This window comes from Galendromus occidentalis, unplaced genomic scaffold (genome assembly GCF_000255335.2).
Source record: "Galendromus occidentalis unplaced genomic scaffold, Mocc_1.1 scf7180000077500, whole genome shotgun sequence".
Taxonomy (NCBI): Eukaryota; Metazoa; Arthropoda; class Arachnida; order Mesostigmata; family Phytoseiidae; genus Galendromus; species Galendromus occidentalis.
Window position 1 is genome coordinate 1,273,981 of NW_003805488.1, and position 12,437 is coordinate 1,286,417.

The 12,437-nt window shown below is 51.7% G+C and overlaps 1 protein-coding gene across 1 annotated transcript; it reads left to right on the top strand.

Moving 5' to 3' along the window:
* The first annotated feature begins 405 nt into the window (after positions 1 to 405).
* Positions 406 to 6,194, top strand: Glg1 (Golgi apparatus protein 1). Its single transcript, XM_018640784.1, has 12 exons — positions 406 to 627; positions 1,829 to 2,091; positions 2,213 to 2,525; positions 2,638 to 2,818; positions 2,938 to 3,177; positions 3,298 to 3,496; positions 3,603 to 3,765; positions 3,877 to 4,143; positions 4,258 to 4,476; positions 4,610 to 5,332; positions 5,454 to 5,664; positions 5,837 to 6,194. The coding sequence occupies exons 1-12, from the start codon at positions 406 to 408 to the stop codon at positions 6,103 to 6,105; spliced, it is 3,270 nt and encodes a 1,089-aa protein (XP_018496300.1). The 3' UTR covers positions 6,106 to 6,194.
* Positions 6,195 to 12,437: the final 6,243 nt, after the last annotated feature.

The window sequence follows — 12,437 nt, forward strand, 5'->3', positions numbered from 1 at the left end:
ATCGAGTCATTTTGCTCATTTCCGTCTCTGGGAGAGAGCTGAAACAATCTCTCATCATCCGCTGGGCAAACCGTCAACCGTTCCATCGAAGTATCGTGAAGCTACCGGAACGAGGGGGAAAACGGAGGCTTCTTCGGGATACTGCATCCTCAGGATGGGGCAGCATCTGGCTCGCGGTTTCTGAAAAACTCTGAGGTCTACAAACCAATGATCGGATGCTTCTCTTTCCGAGACTCCACCCAAAGATCTTCGAGTACGGGAAGCCCGCAGCCAGCACAGCGCGCGACGATGTCGCCGGCTAGGGTTGGTGCCAGTGGTGGATTATCGCGCCACAGCAGCGGCGACGAGCCTATGACGATGAAGCTTCTATGCGCTGTGTTGCTACTTTTCCGGCAGAGACGCAACATGGCGGCGCGCTACTCAGCTCCGGCTGGGGCGGTTTTCGCCGTTTTTGTCTTCTCTATCGCTCTTGTTGCGGAAATCGGGGCGGTCGGCACCCATCGGGAGACTCTCAGGAGTGTGGTGTTGGCAGACAGTCCGGAATGCGCCGCCGACTTGCGTCGCATCTGTTCACCGGGACTGCTGGAGAACAACTTCGCTGTGCTCAACTGCGTTCAGAACCACAAGGTGGGCTGCACTGGTCAAGTCACTCTGTCTTCCTAATGGCATACTAATCGAGGGATACCGTGGAAGCTTTTGCGAAGGAAAAACTCTCCGAGATAGATTCGAGCTTCTCCCAAACTCTCAATACTTCGCAGCGGACACAAGGCCGACTGACTGGTCTGTCAAAAGCGCATCGGCGATTAATGTTCGTATTGGAGCTCACTCGCGTTCATGGAATCGTTCAGGAGCGGCTCCCGAAGTGTCGAGGGGCTTCGGAGACTTTCTTATTCCGTGTCCCACGAGCCGTCGTCTCGATCGCTCTTCAAAAGCAAAACGCCGGAGCTCGGAGACTCTGATATCCGGAATTTGCGGGTCTCTGCTCTAGATTCCTCTCTACGATCTGGATGCACTGATGAGTGGAGATATGCCGCTCGAATAGAATCTTCAATAGAGCAAAGAGAGGACCTCGGGAACGGATCTAGTCCGGAGGGCTCTACCGAGAGCGGAACGCAACGAATTATCGATTCGCGCATTTTCTAATCGAGTCCCTGTGGGAGCTCTCAGGAGCTGGACTTCTATTCGCCCTGCTGTCTCTGCTGAGCCTTGCAGATATTCCTTGTTGAGGGTTCAACCCGCGCTGCCACAGAAAATTTCCACTGAGAATGGAGAAACTCCGCGTCAATTCTGACTTCCCTAGGCCCGGGATAGTTGCTTTGTTAGAGGCAAGAAGTGAAGTCGACGACTCCGAGACGCATTCGATGCGAAGAGCCTCAGATGGAATACCACGGGAGGCTTGATCCAAATCGCTGCGATCGAAATCTACATATCTCATGGCAATCTGCGGCCGAGACATCGCTGACTTCTCGCAGTTGCTGCTCACTGAGTCTCGGCGTGGCTGTCTTCATGTCGGAATGTCTGACTAGTTTCGTGGTGATCCACTACGAACAATGATCTCTTAGCGGGTGGCATCTCCTTGTGACCCCTAACCTGTGATTCTCCAATCCCAATCTCACTTGTCGGGAATGGCGTAGATAGACCGATTTTCTGCCTCATTGCCATCTGATATTCACGATATTCCGCTTGAGGAAGGTGACAGAAAGTTTCTGGTGGAGAAGATCGTTCTTCAAGCTCCGATAATTATATCCTGGGCAGAAATATCGAAGCGCCGTCAAAATTCGACAATTCCGTCCGCGGAGAAATTGTGATCGTCCACTTTCTGTTTCAGTTGTTGGAGGATTCCGGACTGTCGGAGCAGTGTCATCACCTACTGTGGCAATACAAGCGAAACATAACCCAGAGCGATCAGTTTTCACAAATTGCACAGAACACATGTCAAGCCCTTTTGACAGCGTACCCGGAATGCTCTACGCCGAGGCATACGATGCTGCTCTGCCTCTTGGAGCACGCAGAAAACGCGACGGAAGATTGCCACATGTTCCTGTATCGAATGGAGACAGTGGTTTTCAGCGACTACCGACTCATCCAAAAGTGAGTACGGAGTTTCTAGCGTGACCGACCCGCACAAGGCACCCGACGTGCTTCACTAGATTGGCATTCGTGTCGCCCGCCCAGTCGAACGTCACCTTGACCAATCTTTTTATGCAAACAGGTTCGCCGAAGCGTGTAGCTCCGACATTGAGAAACTCAAGTGTGGTCGTCTCTCGAGTGACTCGAGACAACCTCACAGCCAGGGAGCGACCATCGAGTGTCTGCAGACGCAAACCGACCATCTGCAAGATACGTGTCAACAAGAAATCCTGAGAATTTCCAAGATCCAGGGAGAGGACTTCCAGCTCGACAGACCTCTGTTCTTCGCCTGTCGGGACGATCGCGATCGATTTTGTTCCCATGTCGATTCCGGCGAAGGACGCGTCTATAAGTGTCTCATGAGGCATCGGCTCGAACGAACTATGACACCAGAGGTGAGAGCCTCTTATGAATTTCGCTAAAATAAGTTCTGCGGCGAATCACTCCTCACTCGGTTGAGATATTTCCCAGAGCTTCGGATCGACTAATTGCGATGCTCTCCGACAGTGTGCCAAGAAGCTCTTGGAACGGGAAAAGCTCACGATTCGCGACTACCGGGTGAGCAAAGGCCTGACGCGAGCCTGCCGAGACGACATCAAGCAGTACAAGTGTCGCGAAGACACTTCCCATCGGCGCGAATTCCGCCTCGCCCAGATTCTTCTCTGTCTCGAGAACTCGATCCATAACGGTACGTGCCCCCGTCAAAGAAAATATTTCGTACAGGAATTCTCCGAGCGAGAGTCATTCGAATCCCCTCCTAACCTGGGATTACGAGCTCGTTTAGCAAAGATTCGACCAACATTTCAGACTACCCCGTCGCCGCTGAATGTAAAGCCGAACTCCTCGTGCACAGACGCTTCCTGCTGGAGTCCTATCAGCTCACTCCGGATCTTGCTGCCGCTTGCGAACAGGACATCACCGCGAATTGCCAGAAAAAACTCGAAGCAGGAGGGCGTACCGTGCACTGCCTCATGAAACATCTCAAGGGCCCGAAGAAAATCGGCGATCAGTGTCGCCGTGAAGTCGAGAAGATGATAAAGGTTTCCGGTGCGTCAAGTCTACGTCATGCATCAATCACTAGTGCCTATATGGTCTCTCGAAGAACTTGTCCCTATGTTCCACTCGGATGACAGAATCTAACTCAAATTTTCTTGTCTGACTCATTAGACGTGGGCGAGGACTGGCGCGTTGACCCTGTCCTGCAGGAATCGTGTCAACCGGTTGTCGACGTTGTGTGTCAGGACGTGAAACCGGGCAAAGGCCGGGTACTATCGTGTCTGATGGACCATGTCGACTCCAGTCAAATGCGGGATGATTGCAGAGATGCATTGCTGCAAATCCAGTATTTCGTTGCGAGAGATTTCAAGTACGTCTCACCCTAAGACCTCCCCGACCGAGAGGACTGAGACGGAGTGAATCCAGACGTCTTGTCCCATCTCAAATCTCATTTTGTTCCTTCTGAATTCTCTCAGGTTGGATCCTCAGCTCTACGAAGCCTGTCACTCTGAAGCAGTGAGGAACTGCCACGCTAAAGAGGAATGGCACCAATCCCCTGGTAAGATGGACCCGGAGAGAGGCCCCATCGTCCTGCCCTGTCTGTATCGGTACGCCTACCATCCGGACAAGAGTTTCGCGGTAAGGGTGCCTCGCTCTTAAAATCCTATGTCCACACGATCGCTTGCTCAATGATCAGAGAAAGGAGATTGTCACCAGTTAGGAGACTCGAGCGCTATAATTCGATTTCAGCTCTCCAAACCGTGTCTCTACGAAGTGCGCAGAGTGATGCGTCAACGCGCGGTCAGTGTCGACCTTCAGCCCGAGATCGAAGAGCCCTGCATGAACGATCTGGCCGCATACTGTAGCCTGAACGTTGAAAAGGGCCAAGAGATCGACTGTTTACAACAGAACTTGGAGAAACTCGAGCAGGATTGTCGGCTAGCAGTCGGAAATCTCACGGAGGAGCAAGCGGAGCACATCGAGCTAAACTACCCGCTATTCAGAATTTGCAGAGGGGTTCGTAAGACACAGTCAGTCCAAGACAATGTAGCATCGAAATCATATACATCGGCTATGTTGTCGCATTCCTGTATTTTTTTTGATAATCAACTTCAAGGGTTTTTCATCCAGGTTCTCAAGAAAGTTTGTTCCGACGCGCTCTCGAAGGAAATCGATCAAGGCGACCTGGTGCAGTGCCTGATCACTAATAAGAACGAGCTCGAAGTCAAAAACGATGTGAAGTGTAGGACCAGCATCGAACACTTCCAGCTAGTGTCGTTGAAAGATTATCGTTTCACCGCCAAGTTCAAAGAAGCCTGCAAACCTGACGTGATCAAATACTGCAGCAAAGTGAGTTTGCAGACAGGTTCCGTGGAGAGCCGCCGATTCTCCTGTCTTTGTCACCGGATCGCTAATTCGCGAAAACAGACTTCGATACCGGTTATTTATGTACATATATACAGAGCCTCCGCTTCCTCGTCAGGTTCGGACAAAGGCTGAGGTCGTCGCGTGTCTCAGCACGCTCGTCGCGGACGATGTCCTCAAGGCAAGAGAAAGACCCAGGATCACCCCCATGTGTCGTCGTCAGCTTAAGGTTGAGCTTTTCACCAGGGACGAAAACATACATCTCGACCCAAAGTTGGACAAAGCGTGCGAGGACGACCAGAAGCAATTCTGCTCTCACGTTGAAGCGGGTGAAGGCCGGATGCTGGAATGCCTCAGAACTCACCGAGAGAGCTTGACTCCCGGTTGTCATCACGTGGTTTTCCATCGCGAGGAGCAGATGCAAAACGATAACTCGATCGATTATAAACTTTTCCAAACCTGCAAAGGCGCCATCAAACGATTCTGCGCGGAATCCGAGGCATCACAGGTGCTGGATTGTCTGGCCGAGTACCGTCGTGAACCCGGAATCTCAGACAATTGCAAGAATCTCATTCACAGTCGACTCCTTGAGCGGAACGACGATTACCGGCTCAATCCCAAGCTCAAGAAACACTGCAAGCGTGATGTGGAGAAATTCTGTTTGAACGTCATAGACAGACATAGGGACAAGGACACCGAGCTCGAGGGGAGTGTCATCCGTTGCCTGCGAGAAAACTATCTCAGAAAACGTCTGAGCGACGAATGTGAACCCGTCATCTTGACCATCATGCGACAAGGAGCTCAACTGGACCCTGCGGTCGCTAAAGCCTGCAAAACCGCGGTAAGGACGACGGATTCGTGGACGAGATCAGTCGATTCATGTCACGCTCTGCCCCGAGGTGCTGCATATCCCGCGTGACTCCGAGGGGCTCGGACATTAATTGATGATTCAATCCTTGCAGCTCGAAAGGCCGTGCGACCTCGACGACCCGGAGGAGTGCTTGAAACAGCAGTTCCAGGAAAAACTGATCCACAGCGAAAACTGTCGGATCGAGGTAGCCCGCCTGATCCACGAGGGAAAAGCGGATGTGCAAAGCGATCCCGTGCTCCATAAAGCTTGCAGCAACGATATCCAGCGATGGTGTTTCCTCGCGGTTCCTGGACACGGGCACGGTGAGTCCCACGCAGAGATTCTTCTTCTGCTCTGCGCTACAGCGTGCGCTTTCGGCTTGCGGTCCGAGTCCTTCGCCCGAAGCTTCGGACGAAGCTCATCGCAGCTCGATGTGTGCTTACTCCTCCGCCCTCGAAGAGATTCCTGGAGTCTAACAGTTTTTTCTTTCCCCAGTGCTATCGTGTCTGATGTCGAATCTAGAGAAAAATCAGTTAGATGCAGAATGCAAAGCGCTCCTGTCGAAGCGGATCGAGATGTTCGAATACGCCGCCCAAGTGGCGCCCGTTGAGACACTCCATGATGTCGTGAAACAATTGCAGCAGAGTCCTGCGAGAAACTGGTTTTTGGTGGTTTTCAGTGCAGTCTTCCTGACCCTGTTTTTCATAGGAGTCACTTGCGGGAGATTGAGCAAGAGAATGCCCCAACAGTTGAAAAATAAGTGAGAACCTGTATATCAAAGTCACCCCTCTAGATAGCTACCAATTGCGACTGTACATACTTGTGAGAATGATGAATGAATGAGAAAATAAATAATGTATCCGAGAACCATTGTAAAGGGGTCTCTCTCAATCGGAAGCTCGAAGTGCGGAGCCCCGCTCGGAGGATCGGTCGGAGTCGAACCCCTCAGGGCGCGGCTTCGAAAAAAAAGATTCGAGACTCAGAGCGGTGCAGTTCGTCCTCAACATCAAACCATCTTGCCGGGGTGGCTGCTGGAAATCGGTTGCTGAAAATATGCGCCTTTCGCGGGGGCGCTCCCATCACCGTGGCCGGGAATAAAAGTGGGCTTCCAGGCACCTCGTGATTCACCAAGAGATTAGCGATATCCGGCCTTCGCTCGTTAAGAGAAGGCTCCGACTGAAGGAACTCCTGTTTTCTCAGTCCTCTACCGCGTTGAATCGAAATGAAGAAGACTTCGTAGAGCTCCGAGCGAGATCCATCTCAAGAAGTAGAGCCATCCGATACTTTACCCGAGGGGTTCGAGCCGGCAACCACCTGATGTACAGGAGGAGTCACTCATTCGAGAGCAAGCGGTCAATCTTTTGGACAATTTCGATTCTCACTGAATGGAGAAACTACGAGCCCAGGTGATCGAGGACTCTCCGACGGGACAGTCGGGTCCATATCTAGAGCGAGTCGATGGGGTCTAGCACTTTGTTCTCAGTTTGCAAACGAAGCCGAAAAAGCGTCGATGGGGCTGGGGAATAGAGCTTGGGGTCCTGACGGAACCAAGCGGAATCCCCGAATCCGAAGTCTGGAGGTTCTCAAAACTCCCGAAGGGGGTGAAGCAGAGTCCTCTCATGAATTATATGTAATACGGTCGAGGTCCGAGGAGCTCGTTTTGGTTTTATCCTCGACGCCCATCGCGGGTAGCAAGAATGATTGGCTCGACAGGTTTTTCCATTCGGATGTTTGTACATTTTCGATTGGCAGGAGTTCCGAAAAACTCATTCCAAGAGGCTTTCGAAAGAAAATGATTGATCAGACTGACACAGCATTTAATATTCATACAGACAAAATGAAGCTGAGAGAACCAACTCCAAGGATATGGATCGCCGACTCTGAGAGCTGCATGAAGATGTTGAACCTCGCCCGATGAAGTCATCCCTTTATGAAAGATTCGGTCGTCATCCGTCATTACACATTCTGTGATATCCGATGACTTCCGGCGCCTTGGGCAGGACGCATAAACTCAAATTAGAGGACACGGATATGCATTTGAATATCAGCATGTAAGGAGCTGCGAACATTATATTTCCATCGAAACATGATGAGTTCCGGGGGCCGTGATTTGGCCCAAGTTATCCATGACGAAGGCGAGTGATCGAAGGGTGATCCAACCCGTGAGACAGCTGGGAGACTCACGGTGTAGGGAGAGCCAAACAAAATAACAGAAGCCAGTGATGTCGATGACATCGTTCAGAGCCGAATGATGTGAGTGTGTTTGCTGTCCATCGCGAGATCGTCTTCGAAGATCTGCCCTTCGGGAATATGACGACCCATAAGGTCGATTCCCTGACTATGGCCCGAGAGCCAATTCTGTACGTGCACACGGAGCCGCCGGGACTCCCGCTGGTATTTCACGATGAGGATGAGAACCGTGATGAGCATCACTGGTAAAAAAGTCCAAGGCGAGTTCAGGGGCGTCAGCGCCGACGGGAATTCCTTCTCGTCCGCGAAACCCGGGGAAGCCATTCCGATCCTCCGAAGGGAAAATTGACGTGAAGACGTCTTCACTTTCGAGATGAGCTCGTTGACGCTCGAACGGTTTCCGCGATCCTCAAATCCTCACCAGAACCGGCTCAAACGAAAGGAATGATTCGATACCGGTTTTCGGTCACTTATCGGGGGATTGCTGTTCGCACTTCAGAGGCTGTGGTCCCGGTATGAGGAGAAACTTCGGAGAATCGACACGGAATGACGACAGATGCTCAGACCCAGTTCTTTTTGCATTGCTCATGAGAGCGTGAAGAACCAGCTTGCCCTCGCTCGAGGAATCGGTCTCACTCGGAGAGACGAGCTCTCTGAGAAAACGGCATATTTCGTAAGCCGGTTTTGGGACGTAGGGGGTCGATCCAATAGGAGCCCGGCTTCCGCTTGATGACTCGAATCTCCGTAATGACACGTTGATGCAGAGTACGCGTTCGAGCACGCCAGCCTTCAGCTCAGCCCCCCCTCCCCGGATGAGTGTCGTTTGAAGCTCCGAGCGCTAATCTGGTTGAACCCTATACGTTGACCGTCACACTGAGCCTTTCGGTTCAATCGACTGCGGCAGACGGGATCCCGAACTTGAGCCCTCTCCTGAATCGAGAAGGCAGCCTGCTCGAAAAAATGGCAGCATTCGACCTGTGTTCGAGCGACAACTAGCATAACCATTGGCCAGCCAAACAAGACTATATTTATAGTACGGAATAAACAAGCGGAGAGCAGGGATTCTGGGCTGAACGTCATACGCTGACTGCGAACTTCCGCGAATACGCGATAAACTTCCACAGACGAAGTTCGTCGTTCGAAGTCGAGGCTTCCGGCCCCTTACCGAAGCCTTGACCCTAAGGGCCTAAGGAGAGACTGAAGATCATTCTTCGGCGCTGTGATGCGACTAGTCAGCTTCTGAAATCTAGGAATTGGAAATGGCTTCCGAGCTCAGCTTCGGTTCAGATACGGGAAGCTCCGTTCCGGACGATAGCCGTCGTATGGGAAATCCTCGGTCCGACGTTCGTAAGAACTTCATGCTCCCAAAGAAACGGTACCATCGGCCCAAGGTCATGGCCGTCACTGTCTCGACCCTTTCCCTCGCGACGATCAATGAAGTGCATTCTTTCGAATTTAACGAGTTTTTATTTCTTTCCTTCATTATTAAAGATTCAAAACTACTCACAGGATGCTCCAACGTAAGCAATATGATTCCTACATATTATATACATATATTAATGTAAGACGTTGAGCTCTGGCTCCGGGTCCGGGCGAGACTTCCGCCATCTTCTAAAGTCGTACTATGATGTGCTTCGCGTTCAGTTCGGGTTCGCGTTCGGACGGCGGCTGCTCGGTTTCGAACGCGATGCGCACGTCCTCTTCACTGTCTTTCGAGAACAACTTCTCCATGTACGCGAATATCTGCCAGAACTTCTTACGGCCCAACCAGATGAGCAGGAACACTGCCATGAAGGCCATAGGGAAAAGATTCCACGCTGAGTTGATCGGTGTCAGAACCGATGGGAAACTTCTTTCATCCGCGAACAATGGGTCTGTTTCGTCGTTCGACGCCGGCTGGGTGGGGTAAGTCTCTGATGACGTTCCGGTTGGATACAATTCATCCTCGTCGACATGATGGGCGTCCATTCAGAACACTGTCGCGATGGCTCAGCGCTAATGTTGAGACGGTCTTCACACGTGGAGTCTCAACCCCAGAAGCAGGTTCCTTGATCCCGGCTTCTCGGTCCGGGATGAGATTACGCTCCCCGGAGGAAGGAATTTGGTCGGAGGTCACAGGAGTGCGGGAAACACCGCGAAATAAACCAAAGTCACGTCGGAGGCTTGCTCCGAAATGAAGAACGACCGTATGACTAAGCATGCTTTTGAGCGATCCCAAAAGCTTAAAAAACCGCTCTCCCTTCACTGCGGGCTGGGCTGACGGGAGAGGGGCTCTCTCTACTCAATGATTCGTTCATAAACAAAACCGAGAGTTGAAGCCTGGGGTCCGACCGGCTACGCGGTGCATTATTGCGACGGCGTCGATCTAGGATCAGAGGCGTTTGAGCAGCGGCCGCGGGTCAGATCTAGGCCGCTGAAGGTTTCGATCAGAGCAATCTTTATTTGGAAGAGATCTTGAATACTCCGAGAGAAGGGACTACGAGAGAAGAATTGCCGTGGACGAAATTCGAATGTCCTAGTTATACCGTCGCGCGACATGAGCCTCCGGGTACTCCTTAGGAACTAGTGAGACCGCAGAGAAGTCTGACAGAGCCGAATTCCCTCCTGAATCCGAGCTTGGATTCTTCGAGAGAATGTAGGTCAATTACCTGGATAAATCTGTTAGAGACTTCCGGTATTGGTGGGGAGAAAGAGCCGAAAAACGGCTCACAAACGGAGCGCTCGCGTTCTTATCCATAGGAGGTATATATATAAGTATGGGGGCGGGAACCCCCCATACTTTGGGGCGCGGCCTTCGGCCTCCGACGACGAACCCCAACTCAATCACGGCGCACGAGTTTCGGCATCTTGCGGGGGAAAACGATTAGCTGTAATAGATGTTTAACGGCGTCCCTCCAATCAACATACAATCGGAGCAACGAGGAGAGTTCGTCGTCGTTCCTCGAGAGCTAGAGAACTTTTTCGGAGACTTGGAGAGGATTGGCGTCTTGAAGTGACCCCGCTATGTATGTACGATGTATGGGCTTTTCGACATTTGCCACGCAATGGTGGCTTAGTTCCTCATAAAATCCGAGCTCGCACGTCTTCAGATGCTCATACATCGATTCAGCTAAAAACCGAGGTGTTGCTAAGGTGAAAACTCTTTCGTTGCGGACAAACTTTGTCGCCAAAATTGCTGTATTCAAAGTAGGGATGGGGATATACTTATATAGGTTCAGTAGAGCCTGTCCGAGAGTCTTCGGATACACCGCTGTAGCCTTTCGAGAGATGCGCGAGGGGGCGAGGAACCTCTCGAATCGTCCTTCGGGCTATGGCTTCGGAATTTCCCATTCGAAAGGTTAGGTCCGTTGTAAGCGATTCGATAAGCATGGGAGGGAATAGGCCCTGGGCCTGGAAATCAGTCTGTCAAATCCGGAACGCCAACGGAAATGTTGGGTCTGTTTCCCCGGCTATACCCTCTGAACAGGACTCTCTTCGACCCGGCTGCCGACTTCGGAATTCACGGAGAACGAATCGAGGGAGTGAAATCTTTCTCATGGGAGCATATCCACTCTTCTTTCATATCGGGCTGTCTCTCGGATGACTGAGCATGCATCTGAACTTTTGGTATTTACATGAGAAACGGTCATCAATGGTCTATATGATGGTCCGTGCAGACCAGTGGTGAGCCTCAAGTGGCTCACATAATTAAAGTCTTCGCTGGATGGTGTGGGGTAGACTCTCCGGAGGAAGACGCCGACAGATCTCCCAACTGTTCTCGGCTAGGACGCTGGTTCGGCTCGTCCCGTTTCGGCTCCTGCATCTTGAGGCAGCGCTTCGTAAGAGTGAATGAAAGAATGAGAGACAGCGAAGAAAAATATGATCGCGTCGCTCTGTGGATCAAACTTCTGGTGGAGGGCACAGTTTTCTCTGAGGTGAATTTTCAGATCTCGGTACGAGAAGACGTTGACGCCACGCCGTCCGATTTTACGCACGCCTGATTTCGAGCCCATACTCGATTCATCTGTCGCCCCGCTCAACGCACGATGACGAATGACGCATGAGCATTGATGGGAGGTTTGGTCTAATAGACTCTACGGTTATGGAGCTCGGGGTTCTACCCCGGGTCGTTCGAAGCTCTGGTCTCTAGCCTTCAGCGCTGACGCTCTTCCATCGGTGTCTCTCTTGAGCGGTTCACTGACTTTTCAAACTGATGACTCTTCCTCGGTAGGTGATTCCGTCGATGACCGACCTCCAATAGCGTCTCCCATCCCTTTTCGGAAGTATGCATCCGATGCGATGTTGACCGGACTGCGACCGGGAGTTGACAGCGAGTGCGGGCGGGTCGAGGCCAAAAATGGGAGGTTCTGCAGGATCAGTGTACCTATGCATGAAGCTCGGACGCCGAGAGCAATGCGCTCGTTGATGGTGAAGAGAGAAATCTGTTCTCTAGAACAGCTGGTTCCGAAGTTTTTTTCCCGCGGAACACTCGGTTGGGGGGGGGTTCCGCAGGGGTTCCACGCAATGGATATTCTTCCAATACCGCAAAACCAAAGGATGCATCGGAACACAGGAATGAAGTTCAGTTCGGGAGAAATCAAAAATTTCACGCAGACTCAGGCAAGGCTCATGGAAGCCCGTTCGGGGAACACGGCTCTAGAGAGGGATGCTGAGGTAGTTTCCTGAGTGAGCTATGAGAGTCTAAAGTTCCATTGGTCTCAGGAGGCCAAAAACATTTCTCCCGAGCGAACTCTACTCTTCTCTGACCCCTACTCCCACTCTCTACCATCAATTCGGGTCTGCCCCAGAGAATTACGGAGTCCATCGCACCTACTCAAGGATTCCCATGATCTGAAACTCTTACAATTGAGCAGCGGGAGTTCAGCTAGCGTAATCTCCGAGAATATGGGTCGGTGGAGATCGGGTG

Coding starts and splice junctions, on each gene's coding strand:
- Glg1 (XM_018640784.1), top strand. CDS start 406: ATGGCGGCGCGCTACTCAGCTCCGGCTGGGGCGGTTTTCGCCGTTTTT. Junction 4,477..4,609: donor TGATCAAATACTGCAGCAAA/GTGAGTTTGCAG, acceptor CTTCCTCGTCAG/GTTCGGACAAAGGCTGAGGT. Junction 5,665..5,836: donor GGTTCCTGGACACGGGCACG/GTGAGTCCCACG, acceptor TTCTTTCCCCAG/TGCTATCGTGTCTGATGTCG.